General features: G+C 34.2%; 1 protein-coding gene across 1 annotated transcript in view; it reads left to right on the forward strand.

Moving 5' to 3' along the window:
• The first annotated feature begins 2,015 nt into the window (after positions 1 to 2,015).
• The window catches only part of LOC129739153 (neutral and basic amino acid transport protein rBAT), a 28,496-nt gene continuing 14,251 nt past the window's right edge, over positions 2,016 to 16,260 (forward strand). The window contains exons 1-2 of the mRNA XM_055730559.1: positions 2,016 to 2,256; positions 2,449 to 2,770. Of these exons, the coding sequence (XP_055586534.1) occupies positions 2,590 to 2,770 (181 nt within the window). The 5' untranslated portion in view covers positions 2,016 to 2,256; positions 2,449 to 2,589. The remainder of the gene's footprint in view (positions 2,257 to 2,448; positions 2,771 to 16,260) is intronic.

Consider the following 16,260-nt stretch of genomic DNA (forward strand, 5'->3'; position numbering starts at 1 on the left):
AAAAAATTGGGAGTCAAGTGCTTGAAGCTCTACACTGCGGTCAATCCGAGAACTTTTTTTACAAATCTTCGTGATTTCGCATCGAAAATCATCAATTTCATAACGAATGACACATTTCTGCCCACCATAAATCAATTAGAGATCATTTCCTTGAATGTAGATTGCAAATCAAACCAAAAGCAAGCGAAATTTTTTTTTCTTATTTGAGTTATAGGATTGTGAATTTTACCAGTCATTTTGACTGGTCACGGGCCAAGTGTCCATGGCGATTTTTTCTCGCTTATTGAAAAAGCGTAGAGATTCAAAATTCATGAAAAGTCATATTTTTTGCCAATTTTTAAAGCGAAGTATTTGAAAGATATTCAACAAACGAAATGTTCAACCAGTCAATTTGACTGATGCGGTCTTTCTAGTGTTTAAGTTGTGTCAGAAAAGCGCAGAATTTTCTTAAATGATTTTACCTATTTTCAAAAGTTTAGTCAAAAAATAAATCAAAATTAGCGCAGATTTTTTTTGCACTTAAAAAAATGTGAATTTTATGGCCTTGTGTAATTTTTCAAAACCCTTTTGAATGTGGAGTTGAGAATTCAGAAGAACAAGAACTCCAAAATAAAATTTAGGTTGAAATTTCATATCAGCATAAAATTCGAATTATTATAAACGATATTCTTTGTTATCAAAGTGATAAGTAATACAGTAATGGGTGAATTTGTTAAGATACCCTTCTTAATGAATATCAATTTTAAAGACAAGGTTGGGGTTTTTGTGAGTTTCAGTACAAAAGGCCTAAAAAATTGCCCTTCGAAATTGACAATTGAAACTAAATTTCAATTATTAAACGTCATGTAGTGTCGTAGAATGAAATGTCTAAGGGTAGAGTAGAGTGATATAGATCTAAATACAGCCGAAGCATGTTCATCAACACTTATTTTCTAAACATCTTTTGAGATCAAGTAACTTCACGTTTCTACGGTAAATCTATTTCTAGAACAGATAATTTTACTTGAAAAAAATCTTCATATGCGTAGGTTAAACCCCTAACCTAGTTAAACCCCAAACATTAATTTATATGATTTTAGCTTGTAGAATTTTTTGTAGTATCGTTTATCCCTAAATGTATGCAGAACACTCTGATGCTTTTTCTTTAAAAAACATTTTTGACAAAAGAAATGTAAAATTTAATTCGAAAAAACCAAAAATTACTACAATTGGTGCTATATGCGTTATGACAACACAAATATATCAAAAACTATAAATTTTTCAAACGATTTACTTTGATTTTTCATTAAAAGCTAAGTTTGTTGCAACTCACCCCTTTTTCTTAGTAGCGTGAAAATCCATTTTTTTTTTTTGTAAATTTAAAAATAACTGGTGAAACCAATAATTTATCTGACTACGTCAATTGGATGTCCCATCAACCTTTAGATTTTTAATGTACAAGTTGTATCAGTGGGCATCAAGTTTTCGAAAGCCATTGAAGTTGAAAAGTGTTACATGATGCCCCAGTTGTCGGTATCTATTAATTTTACTGTCTGAAAATTTGAAACAGGTCGGTCATAACATTTTACCAGTGATGAAATTTGATGTGGGACACCCTTTACATCGCTAAGAACCGTTTGAGATGAATTTCGTATTCCGCGCCCTACTTCAGTTCTAGCGCAGCACAAATTTGGCAGTAGCACTTCTTATGCACTATTCGTATATCGTTTCGCAAACATGTGACCTTTCTGTAGGTATACGCTTCAACTATCTTGGAACGACGCAAAAAGAACGAAAAGGAACCATTTTTCCCATTGGAAAGTGTTCACTTTCATCATAAGCATTACATTTCTCGTACATTCAGTCGAGGCGTAACGTCCAACTGACCCCTTATCATGGAACGTGATGATACGCCTGAGCACTTGGGAAAGGGACGTAAAGCTCTTTCTCACTCTTGAACGGAATTCGCTCGTTCATCCTGCTGTTTTTCCTGTAACGCAACGCATCTGCCATCAGCATCCTTGTAATCGATTCATTCATTCGCTAACCTTTGTCCTGGAAAGAGCATAATCGGATCGGTGTTGTGCAGCCAGACAGACAGACACGCAGACGGTTGAGTTTGACCTTTTTCTTCCTTTGAGGCGTTTATCGATTGGAGTGACGTTTTTCTTTCGGGGAGTTGATTAGCGAAAAGCTAGACGCTTACTGAATCGACGGATTTCGTGACTCCCTGTGAAATATAGGTACAACCGCGACGTCCATCTAAGCATAGCACAGGTAAGCTCTAGTTAGATGTCTAGCCGTCTACTAGGTGGTTTTCAAGCGTCGGCCTCCGCGACGCCATGGACGCCACCTTAGATATCTATATCTAATGCCATACATCGTCGTCGCTGAAAACGGTTCCGACTCAAACTAGCGCGTTAATTCACGGATTTTTCCCCTTTTTCTCTGAACATTATCGGCGTATAGGTTGCCCGCAGCTGTCTTCGTGTGAGGAACAACCGATACCAGGTTGAAAATAAAATACAAAATAAATCAAATACAACGACTGAACTCCCCCACCCGATCCGAGAATCCGATACTAGCTAGCTAGCACCGAGCAGCAGCACGATGGATGAAACGAATAGGAATAGTGCGAAGCTAGATATCGAAGCGGCCAGACTGCAGTCTGCGGCCGACGACAAGGACAAACAGCAACAGGAAGCGAAGGAAACCTACAAGAAGCTTTCCGAATCGGAAGTAGAACAGCAGAATCCAGTTGTAGCAGCACCTCCAGCAGCGGACACTAACGGTTAGTAGTCTAGTCATTATACAATAATTATCAGCAGAAGTGACATAAGAGAGACGGAACGCGATAAGACCACCTAGTGTCCGAACAACCTTTTTCAAGTGTCAGTTCTAAGAAAACCCCATGCACGCAATGGAAGCCACATTCCATTCCATAAGGTCTCGCGCACTCGCTTAGCAACAACAACACATTGATAATCGCAAGTGAACAAACGAACGAGCATAAAAAGGGTTTTTTGCCTGACTGCCATAAATTCAAGATGGATGACGCAACCAAGTTCAAGCTCGTCGTCAGAATCTCGTTCGTCGTTCGCGGCAAAACCGCATGCGGTTGATTGAATTTTGCTTCAATGAATTTTTCCTACAAACGGGAGGACGATAGACCCAGAATGTCAGAAATAGAGCACAATTTGTGGGGTGTGAAGGTGTGACGTTTTGAAGCGTAAAATTTAGACTCAATTGTGAAAAGGGCTGATGTGCTTATCAGGGAAGAATTGGGAGAAAAAAAAAAGAAAATTGTAACAACATTATTGTTACAAACCAGGACCCACACTGTCCTCCACATAAGCTTTTTCATGCGTGGAACTATTTTTTGACGGTCGCCAGTCTACGTCATACTTAAGCTTCTTCATTTCGATGCACGATTTTGCATACCAAAAACAGGAATCGAATCCCCGACCCATATTTGTCAAAGTTATCTGAAATTTATATTCTAACAGTTCTACTCATTTTACTTCAGTCATTTCAGTTATCGTCATCACTAATAATTCAGTATTATGTAAAGATTGAAATTTTAAAATTGCTGCACACAACCTGTGCAAACTGCGACATGATCCCGGATTTTTAGGCAATAACATAGGAAATTGTAACAAATTAAGAAACTTCAGTTCTTTTTCGATTGACTTGCTGAACATTCAGCTCTCTGACTGAATGGAAATCTCTAAAAGGAATATTTGGAGTTGTGCAATGTTTAACATTTAACATATTCGGAATTTAGTTTGAAGAAGCAAAATATCGTACAATGGAGTGACGCGGGACAGTTTTTGGACTATTTTCATAATATTTATGTCAAATTAAGCTCTTTCAGATTTTTTAAATCGTGTTTTTGTAGATCTTAACCAAACCTAATATGTACAGTAATTTTTCGATTTTATCACGAATATTGTTTCGATTTTATCACGCTTTTATAGAAATCATTCAGAAACCATTTCCAGAACTTTTTTTTCAAAAGCGTAGAGCGTCTTTGTTCATGATATTTTTTATGGTTTATGAAATGGTGTGGTAAGTTTTCAATAATATGAAAATGCCATTCTACTTCTTACTTTAGCTGTACAGTAGACTCAGTCGATTTGGGGTCATTTTTGAATTTCTCAAACCCTGGGGTCTAAAAAGCTCCTTCTTGGCTCTTTTCATGCAATACTTCGCGAGGCTCCAGCAGTGATGTCTATTGAATTTATTGTTTATCAATGTGATAAGACATACCTCTGTTAAACAGTTCATAACTTTTTTACCCAATTAGATACGAAGTTACGGTCTCGGACAAAGTTGTTCAGCGAAAATTTTCTTTAGGAATTTTATAAATTGGTACAGAAACTGTCAGCTGATTCGATTCCACAGAAGAAACAAAAATTATGTTGTACAGAAGTACAAAATATTCAATTTTCCCATACAAACCTAAAAATTCAAATTTACTCATGTAAACGTTACTTAAAAATCCTGCAAAAATGTAAACGTTACTTAAAAATTCTGCAAAAAATCATGGATGAGTTTTGGACCAAGAAGAGGCTTTTTAGACCCCAGAGTTTGAGAAATTCAAAAATGACCCCAAATCATGACCCCAAAAATATTTGTAATAATCGACCTTAGTATTTTAACGTCACGCTAATGCTAGTGTTGTTATTTGTGCTTGGATACGATCTAAAAAAGTAAACTTTCTTGGTTATGCGAATTATATAAAGATTTGGGTGAATTTAAGCGTTTTTGGAATGAGATAAGTGTCTCTGATTTATTTTTTTAATTTGTTTATTCTTTTTCAAAATCGTTATAAGAGATTACGACTGTTAAATTTCCATAAAAACTAAACAATTCACTTTAATAAGATGCACACTATCAAATTGATATTCTACATGGTTTAATTTCAAGAAAAAATCTTAAAATTGCTATAAAAAAGAATAAATTGAACTGAAATCGATTCATTGTGTTTAGTAAACTGTGATAATAACATCTAATGATCAAAATTTATTGATACAAAACTTTTCCACTACCGAAAACATTATAAATTATTAATTAAAGACAATAAAAATACTTTTTTCCAGTTTGATTTTTTGTTTCGCCAAATTCACAATTTCGCCATATTCAAGTTGTAATTTTTTTTATCGTGACAAAATCGAAAAACTACTATAAAGATATGAGAAAATAAGAAGATTTTTCACTACAAAGTTTTATATATCCCAGGGATGTTATCAGCTTTTGTATCACCAACTTGAAAGTATGTTTTAATACGTTTTACATTATTTTCCAAGATCATAGAGACTGTTAAACAATATAATTTACATGTACTGATTGACTCCATAATATATGTGCCAAAGAATGGGGTTGTTTAGTTGGAGCGTTTGAATTAATTGTTTTTCTTTTCTCCCTGAAATTGCGTTAAAAGTATCCTGTATCTTTTAAAAAACTTGCATACATGGCACATCACTGAGTTTACCAGTGTTCCAAGGACTAGCCCGGATATTCAATACAAAAGGTTAGGGAATTTCCGGCCTAGCCCAGTTGCCCGGATTTCGTAGAAAAATGCTCTGATTCTGTCCGAATGCGTTTTCTTAATTTGTAAAAAAACGCACAGTTATTCAAATTGAGTAATAACTATTTTTTATTTTTGCTACAGGAAACGAAAATTTATAAACAAAAGTATCTTGTTTCAAGTGTTATTCTTCTTAATTATTATTGAGCTCTTCCTAAGATTTTCCTAATTTTGTCCAAATATTGCCAGGTTTTTTAGCTGAAAATGTTCAAATTAAGCCGAATCAGCTCGCATTTTGCCCAGTTTTAAGATAACATAGTCCTGATTTGCCCGGCCCGTCTGCGTACACAAAAAATTCTGGCAAGTACGCAAGTAACACAGATTAAACCAACTAGCATTTGAAAGTTTGATTATGGTTTTATATATTTAGCTAGTTTTATAACTGTTTTATCATGGTCATAAAAAAAGCTTAGATTCTTCATTCAACTATTTGTTTTCAGGTAGTTCTGAAAACGCTTATAAAGCTTTTAAAAAATATTACTATTTAAGATGTTTAGAAAGAGATCAGAATGCTCCATTAAAACTCCTACAAAACATAAACTAAGAACTTTTTTCCGAGCTTTTTTTCATGTTTTATAACGGCAAGTGCTTGATTTCAAAACCGTAATAAAATTAGGCGACAGTTTTTGATCAAGATGTCAAAACAGGAAACGCTTAGGGTAGATTGCATATATTTGAATTGGATTTCCCATGTTCACACATTTTTGATAAATCATCCCAAGCAACCAAAAGTTCGGATAACATTCCTCTTGAAAAACTTGAAAAACTAGATAAACACGTTTGAATGAATATTGAAATTTTTGCCGAAAGCTGAAAACCCGTCACTGTAGGGGCATAATGAGAACCCCTCTTGGGACAGGATAAGCACCAATAATCGGGGTACGATGTGCGTTTTCTGCCGAATCTAGCAGCGAATTCAACTCGATGAAGTCAACTGAATAATAGAGCAACAGCTTGACTTGTTTCATCTGACGATTTGGCCTATTGGTAAGGTGTCGGGGAGCTAATCAGAGGACTCGAGTTCGATTCGACATTTTTTTTTCATTTACCAGTCATGATCGATGCATTTTGCACTAAACGGTGAGGCGTAGATCCATCAAACAAAGCAATAACAAAATAATTTAGGTCTGTGCGTAGAATACACGCTCATACATTATTTTTCTGGTGCTTTGCGTGGCAGATGATGCTACTAGCCGTATAATGTAACAATCACAAAAATCGATCATGAATGGTATATGAAAAAAAATCACCTCGAACAGGAATCGAATTCGAGGCTTTCGATAATCTCTCCGACAGTTTACCAATAGGCCAAATCGTCAGATATAAACTAGTCAAGCTGTAGCTCTATAATTCAGTTGACTACACCTAGTTGAATTCGCTGCTGGATTATACGGCAGAAAACGCTCATCGTGCCCCGATTGATAGTGCTCTGTTCGCCCCTATTCAGCAAATTAAAGTAAAAAGGCTTTTAAAATTGATTAACGTGAAAAATCAAAAATTTTATGATCGTGAAAATTGAAAAACAATGTGTAAATCATCTTGCATTGCGTACATTTTAGATCAAGATGATTTAAAGGTCATAAAAGCTTATTTCGTGGAGCTCAAAAATTGTAATATTTTCATCACTTGAGAACCTAGCTGGTTTTTTTTTAAATATTTCTGTAAAGACGATAAGTATATTTCTTTTTTGGTGAAAAGTTAATACTTTAGGAAATACAAAACAGATCCTTATGAAAATTTATTTAAGAAAATATTTACTTTTGTAGAAAAGAGGAGTGCTTATCATGCCCCGGGTGTTCGTTATGCCCTTATCTCCCCTACTAAAATTTTCTTTGTTCTGGTCAGTCACCTACTTTCAGTTTCTGCGTTCCATTCTTGCCGTAGCTGCTTGACGTCTCCGTTTGGCGCTGGTGCGGTGACCAATTTTGGCCCGAATTATCTCCAAATTATCATCATCGCACTCATTGTTATGTTTATTTGGGTAGGGGTTTTCATACATACATAGCTCACGGCAGATGGAACAAGCTCATATCTGCTAACCACGGTATTTTCGCAAAATTGAGCACAACTTCCATCATAATTGTCTTGTCTAGTTATACGTACGCAAACGACGAAGATGACGACACAACGCAGTTTGGTGTCTCAATGTGAAATTTATTTATATTTTGTTCGTTTAGCTGCAACCCAAGCAGCATGTAGGGGCAGGCACCATTTTTTTAAATAAAAATCTTCTTTTTCAGATGAGTTTTTTTAAATTTCGACATTGATTTCGACGTTCCAAAAAAATCAAAATAAACATTTAATTGCTTTTTCTTGTGATCAGAATATTGATAATGAACAAAGATAGAAATGACTCGATATAGGTGCCTTTATCCTACATAATTTTTTCATCCAGGGCGAGATATCAGTAGGAAGTCGCGCTTCGAGGCGATTCTGGCAACAATATTTATTACATAAATTCACGCATAATATGAAGAAAACGTGCTTTATGAGTACAGATACACATACAGAAACACCGTAGGGTGCTTCAAAGTGAATTTTTTTAAATCAGTGAATTATATTGAATTTCTAATTCACTTCTAACTTGTTGACTAGAATGCTTTAAAACAGGTCCAATGGAACTGACAAACAGAAGAAGTTAAGAGTAAAGTATACATTGAGTTGATAATGGAAAGCGCATGAAAAACCGAGTTTTACTTCAATGACAGGAAAAGTATTAATAATCAATTCAGTAAAATATCGATGTGATAATGTTTTTTTTTTTTTTGATAAAAAAACCTTTATTCAGTATTTACTTAAAAACTAGATACAAACATTTTAAATCTAATTAATGCTATCCGTAACTATTACACACATTTTAATCATTTGTTATTTCTAGCAAATATTAAGATTATTTCCAAAGTGTTTTTTGCATATTATCAAATTATTCCATCTTTGCTCTCTTATATGTTTTTTAAAAAACATATAGACTAGGATTTTCATAATGAACAATATTGTACACAATGGCTTCAGATACCAGCCATACGGCGGCCTTTCTAATACAATTTTCATCATATATACTAGTATACAAAATTTCTTCAGGCGTTTTTAGTTTAGTCTTAAGCCTTTGCTTCAGTATTTTTTCTTTCCAATTTCAAACGATAACAAATTTAATACAAAACTTAATTCTATGGAAATTGGTATCTGGTTGATTACATATTTTACAAAGATTACTGTTTACAAGATTCGTGTAGTTGTAAATTTTAGCGTTATTCGCAATGACATCATTGAAAGCTTAATAAAGCATTGATCTTGTATGTAACGAAAGAAAGTTTTTGTTTATGTTTTCCCAAATATAGTCCCACTCTAGCGTAGGGTACTTTACTGTGATATCCGGAACTATGTCCAGCTCTTTTAAAAACAAGGAAAATATGTTTCTATTGGATAGTTCAATATCTTGCCCACTTAATCGTTTAGCTTCCATTATCCAATTTTTGGCGTTTAGTGTAAGTCCTTTAGCATTATCGATTTTAGTTAAGAAATGTTTAATTATTTCTTCACATTAAACCAAAAGATTTTTAACAAATAGTGATTTGCATTGAGTTTCTGGAACTAATAATTTTAGTCCTCCTTTCTCATACTCTAAGTACAGCTGATTTCTTTTAATTTTAAAAAAGTGTGAGCGCCATAGAAAATATCCCGCATATTTTTTGATTTCCGCGATGTGTGCATTTGATGGTGGTATTATTTGAGCGGTGTACCATAATTTAGAGAGCATGTAAGTATTGAGCATTATTACTCTGCCTAGTAGAGACAAGTGACGCGCAGTGTGTAGTTTACAGGTAACTTTAAAGCGGTTTATCAGGATTTGATAATTGTTATCCGTCATTTCTTTCCATGTTCTTTTGACCAACAGTCCAAGTATCTTCAGTTCATCTTTTTCTTTTACTTTTTGCGGCCCTAATGTGCAATTATTAAATCTTAGAAATCCAGATTTTTTCACATTAATTTTAATTCCGGCTGCTCTTGTGAAGTCATCAAAGCATGACAATATTTTCACACCTCGAATCGATAATCGTGTCTAGATTTGAATGCCTTCCAAGACGAATTCCATTAGTTCTTCTTCGCCTAATGAAGAATATTTATAAATTTACTAGCTGACCCGGTGTGTTTTGCTACACCTTTCATGATCAAATGATATTTTCAAAAATTATTCAAATTTATTGTTTTGTTGGAATTATTTTAAATCAAATTATAACATATTTCATAAGCAACCACTACAAAATGAGAGCTGCAGCTGGAGTTTCGAATTGCAACACAAAGATAACTTAAACAAATATTCTGAATCTTACTCTATAAATTTGTGTTCAAGATCTGATAATTTTAATCTGTCTGTAGGTTCCTATATTCCCAACTATATCCTATATTCCCAATTCTATCATCCTACTGCAAGAAAGGGTACTCAAATACTTTTTGATGCCAAATATGGTTTCATTTGCTCGATTAATTCTTGAGTTATGCAAAAAATTGTATGGAAGCCCCTCTTTCCCGCATTATATCTTTCCGCTGAAAAAGGTGGGTTATCTCTCGTATCTAAATTCCTTCACATGATATGGTAGATGTGGTTCAATTTGCTCGATCAACTCTCCAGTTATACTGAAAATTGTAAGGGAAGGGGTCTCCCCCTTTTCATCCACCTCTTTGAAGGTGTAAGGGATACCAAATATTCATAGAAGTATTTCTCGTACCCAAATATCGTTCCATGCCATATTTGGTTACATTTGCTACTGTAGTTCTTGAGTTATGCAATAAAAATTATATGAAACTTCCCTCCCCCTTTCATTTCTACCCGCTGGAAGAAGGAGGGGTCTCAAACAATCATTATAACATGTCACGTTCCCAAATAGCCGCCCATGCTAAATTTGGTTCCATTTGCTTGATTAGTTTTTCAGATATGTAAAAAAATAAAAAGAGGGCCCCTCCCCCCTTTATATCTCCCTACTGGAAAAAGGGAGGGGTCTCAAATAATCGTAGAAATATTTTTCGTATCCAAATATCTTCCCATGCCAAATTTGATTCCATTTGCATTATTAGTTTTTGAGTTATGTAAAAAAATATGAAAGAGGCCCCTCCCCCTTTCAACTGCAAAGAGGGAGGGGTCTCAAATAATCATTGAAATATGAGTGAGGGGTACCTTATATTCATAGGAATATTCTTCGTACCCAAACACCATCCCATGCCAATTTTCATACCATTTGCTTGATGGGTACTCGAGTTATGCAAAAAATTGACTTTTGTTTGAGAGGCCCCTCCCCCCCTTCATGAGAGGGAGGGTTCTCAAACCATAATAGGAACCTTCCCCGGCCTCCAATACCCCCCCCCTGCCAAGTTTCGCGCAAATCGGTTCAGTAGTTTCCGAGTCTATAGGGAACAGACAGACAGACAGACAGACAGACAGAAATCCATTTTTATATATATAGATTTATTTTTTTAATTTTTTTTTGCTCATTTCTAGCAATATTTATAAAAACTTATGATTTTCTGATAACTGCCTCGTTTATTATTTTGTCTCCAATCCGTATGGATTGGAATTTGCTTACACGGAAAAAAATTGAGTGGTTATCTCAAAGACGCTGTCATGATAATTTTACCATTTCAGTGCTATAGTATTTTCAACCACGAAAAGTTTAACATCGATTTTGTAAAAGTGCGCATGAAACAATATTGAAATTACTATGTACCTGGTAATTTTCGATAACTCTCAATGTTTGTTGTCGAAAATACTATGGTCATGATAATTTCACCATAATTTCTGTTACAACTAGCGTCCGCATAGTAATTTAGACATTGTGGCACCAATTCATATCAACAAAATACTACGCACATGGTACTTTTGAGAACAAAACATTATTGACTCAAAAACATCAGTGCGTATGATAATTTTACCATGCAAAACATTCTTGTTGTTTACACTAATTCAGGATCATTAATCATCAAACCCGTGAGAAAAAAAAAACTAATTTTCAGCTGCTTTAATGTTTCACAACAAATGCGAGGAAGAATGACCTTAACGGGTTAAACTCCTATCAAAAAGAAAAAAAAAAAAAAAAAAAAAAAACTTTGAAAATCATTCCAGAGCATCGGGAGAACACACTAACATCGACCGACGTGTGTCGGAAGTGTGAATTTTAATGTTTCAAATAATGTCATAATGCATGCATGCAAATAAACAAACAAACATACATAGTAATTTTACTATTTAAATCAAGCTCCTCGCTCCTCCTAATATTTATCATAACACATACTAGTTTCATCATGAAACATATTAATTTTACTATGGACGAAGTAAAACAATGCATCATTTCATTGACAATTTTACTAAAACGCAGTCGAATTTACTATGCGCAGCCAAATTGAGCACATAGTAAAATAGCTATGCGTAAAGTATTATAAACAACAAAACATATTTGACTCAAAAATATGGTTGCCTGTTGTTCATTTAAACCACGGATTTAGTAATTTTACTATGCTTTTTTTTGTGTGTAGTCCCCCAGCTACTCTTCTTGGTTTGATAGTTCAAGCAGTTTTCTTTTCCATTGCGAACTGTTAAACAAAGTAAAAGAAAAAATGTGGGTAAAAGGATTCCACAGAATTAACATGAAACTTTGATTTTCATACTCACGTAAATTCATTTTCAAATGTTGTTGGCTCTAATTCCTTGATTGTTTGTTTAACATTTGGTGAAAAGCCTACTTTGAGAAGGATATCTCGTGTTGGAAAAAGTGGTAGAAATTTTGACACTTAGCTCATTTTGAAAACTTTACCATGAAAAAACATTTTCAAGATCCGCGGCCTTCAAGTTTATTTACAACACGTGTTCTATTTTCGCATGCTGTGATGCAAAAACAGCTCGATTTCTATCACACACGACTGAAATAGAAACAGTGTTGTAAAAAAAATCAACGCCCAGAGATCTTGAAAACATTTTTGCATGGTAAAATTTTTAAAATGTGCTACAAGTGCCAAAATTTCTACCACTTTTACCCAACACCAGTGAACTTGCTCTTAAGAGTCGCCCATGGTACAAAGGTAACGTGTTCAGCTTTCACTAGGAGGGTTCAGATTCAAATCTCCCAACTTTGCAAGTTTTTAAAGTGAGTATGAAATTAACTTAGTGAAGATTAATAACATAAACCCTTTAAACCAAGTTTAAGAGTTATTATATTTCAAAATGAGTAAAAAGTGATGAAAGCTTTGTTTTTACCCTTTTTTCTGTTTTAAAAAAGTTTTAGGCCAAGGCTGAATAGCTTTCTTCTCGACTTTGATTATAGAACTTGAAAGTGTGGATAAGAACTTAAATTTTCAGCTGAACAGAATGCTGAGCAGAGCTGAGTAAGCTTTTAAGAGCCTGAGATTAAGAGATTTTCCGGATGACCGCTCTGGTTTCCGACTTTAAGTTTTCCCTTTTCCCTGCACCCTGTAGTGTTGTTTAGTCAAAGTTGGAAAACAGACACAAAATGGAAAAAATCGCTCAAATGTCAGATTGGTGTGATTAAATCACCGACCAGTGAGTGGGTAACAACTTTTGTTTCTTGAAAATGGTCATTATAAAAACTTTTTTAAGTCTTTAAGAAAGTTTTTCATTGAACAGGTTTGCAAATTCATGCCTTATATATAAAACAATAGTTTTTTTTTTATATTATTTGATTCCGGCATGATTTTTTATCTAAAACAAATACAACTCTTTCTAAACACTGTTCAGTTTTTTATCGAAAAGTAAAAAAAAATACTGCAGCTAATTTCTATTTGCGTCACCTAGCTGTTTAGTGGTTATTGACTTGAATCTTGTGAAATTCTGGATGGCATTTTTTCCAGAAAATTGAAGATTTGTTGGCAACAAAACAGAATAATATCCAGTTTGCTCTGCATATGAGGCTAGATTATTCAGCTGAAAGTCATTATAAAGAAAGATATTCGGCAAAAATACTGTAAATAGAAATTTATTTATATGTTTCGGAGATTTGTCATACCGAACATTTTTACCATGTTTAGTTGATATTACGTAATAAAAAAAATCCGTACTTTCACGTACTATTTAAGTGATATAGTTTAACCCTAATCCGCTTTTGAGTGTCAATATAACACTTTTGAAAGTTTGGCGACTTGTAACTTTGTTCGGGTGCATTCAAATAATACATTTCTTCGGGGAACCTCAATGAATTCTTGAAATCTTTAATTTTGCAACATTATTTTTTCATGGACGCACCCTGAATGCCCAGGAAAAAAAACTCTCGATAAGAATTTGAGTGTCAATTTGACACTTATCGCTTCAAATCGCTATATCTATCTAGTTTCTCAATCGATTTTTATTTTACTAAATTTATAGTTTTGGAAACCTCGTAATATAACTCAAATATGTTTCTTAAACATTGTTCACATACAACACTTCAGTTTCACTTCCGTTATTCAAAGTCTCAGAAAAAAATCCGAAAAAAACCTGCTTCGAAAAAGACTGTAGATCAGTTACGTAATGCTCAACAGAAAATTCACTCAGTGTCCTAGAAAGCTGAAGTAAGAAGCTACAAGTTGCACATAAGGGTATATTTTTCTGAAATTTTTAAAGATCATGACCACAAAAAATGTAAAAAAGAAACCGAACTTTTCAATCAATGAACCATCACAAATTGTTTACATCACACCAGATAAATTTAAAAAAGTGGATTGTTGACGTAATTTTCAATCAATGCACCGACAAGACTGTTTGCATCACACCAGATAAATTTTGAAAAGTGGATTAAAAAGTTGACGTAATTTGGCACATTTTGCATTTTTAGATTGTCAGAATACGAAACACAGAATTTTTAACAAATTTTCGAAAGTTGCCGTTTTTGAACTATTTGTCAATTTCATTTTTTTCAGATTTTCTTGCACTCTAATTCAACTTTGCACTGAATTTTGAGTATATCGACGCAAAATTTTAGCAATAAATTTATATTCACCAGAAATTTCAATTTTATACTAAATTCAACAACAATACATCGCGGCGATTAACCAACATTCATCACTTTACAAAATATGATATTTGGAAGAACAGCTACCTTTGTAAATTTGTCAAATATTCTGTGTTTCGTATTTTGACAATCTAAAAATGCAAAAATGTGCCAAATTACGTCAACTTTTTTATCCACTTTTCAAAATCTATCTGGTGTGCTGCAAACAGTTTTGTCGGTGCATTGATTGAAAAGTACCGTTTTTTACACCACTTTTTTACATTTTTAGTGGTCATGATCTTGAAAATTTCAAAAAAATTTATACTAATGGGCAAGGGCAACGTGTTGCTTCTAACTCCAGTTTTCTTGAACATTAAGTGAATTTGTGTTGAGCATTACTTAACTGATCCACAGTTATTTTCCGAAGCATGTCTTTTCGATTTTTTTTTCTTAGACTTTTAATAACGAAAAACTGAAGTGTTGTATGTGAGCAATGCCTGAGAAACATGTTTGAGTTACCTTATCAGGTTTCCAAAACTATAAATTTAGTAAAAATCGGTTGAGAAACAAGAGAGATGTAGTGGTTTTAGTCAGGAGTGTCAAATTGAAACTCCAGGGACTGTACCGGGTAAAATTTCACGGGCGGGCGAGAGTTTAAAGACTTTTTAAACCTAAACCATAACTTCTTTTTACCGAGAAAATATATTTGGTTACATGGTAAAATACAAATTTTAATAATAAAAAATTATAATCTATATATATAAAAATGAATTTCTGTCTGTCTGTCTGTCTGTCTGTTCCCTATAGACTCGGAAACTACTGAACCGATTTGCGTGAAACATGGCAGATGGGAGTGTTGGAGGCCGGGGAAGGTTCCTATAATAGCTTGGGACCCCTCCTTCTTTTTGCAAGGAGGGAGGGGGTCATATAAATAAAAGTGATAAGTCTTCATAACTTGAGAGCTGATCATGCAAATCAAACCAAACTTAGCATGGGAGTGTATTTTGATACGAGGAATGTTTCTGAGAATATTTGGTGCCCCTCCTTCCTTCCAGTAAGAAGATAGGAATGGGGGAGGGGGCCTACCTTACATTTTTTTACATAACTGGAGAACTAATCAAGCTAATGGAACCAAATTTTGCATGCGAGGGTAGTGGAATACGATGAATGGTTCTATGATTATTTCAGAACCCTCCCTCCTTCCAGTAGGGATTCAAAAAGAAGGGGAGGGGCCTTTAACCCCTTTTTATTTCATAACTTAAAAACTATTCGAGCAAATGAAACCGAATTTGGCTTGGAAGGGTATTTGGGTACGATAAATAGTCCTATTAATATTTGGTACCCCTCCTTCTTTCCAGTGAGGAAGAAAAAAGAGAGGAGGGGGCTTCTTTACAATTTTCAGCTTTACTGGAAAAATAATCAAGCATCTATGATATTTTGAAAATCCTTCGTTCTTCAAGTCGGAAAATCATACGAGAGGTGAGTGTTCCCATTCAATTTTTTACATCATTCGAGCAAATTTGATATTTGAGTGCAAGGAATGTTTCTGTGAATATTTGGTGCGAAACCAAATTTAGCATGAGAGGGTATTCGAGCATATGAAATGTTTTTCCGGTGGTTTATCACCCCTCCCTCCATTCAGTGGAACGATAAAAATTGGGAAGAGGGTCACTCATACAATTTTTTTTAATATTTCGATAACTAATCGAGGAAATGGAACTA

The sequence above is a fragment of the Uranotaenia lowii genome, chromosome 1 (assembly GCF_029784155.1).
Source record: "Uranotaenia lowii strain MFRU-FL chromosome 1, ASM2978415v1, whole genome shotgun sequence".
In the NCBI taxonomy this organism is placed as follows: Eukaryota; Metazoa; Arthropoda; class Insecta; order Diptera; family Culicidae; genus Uranotaenia; species Uranotaenia lowii.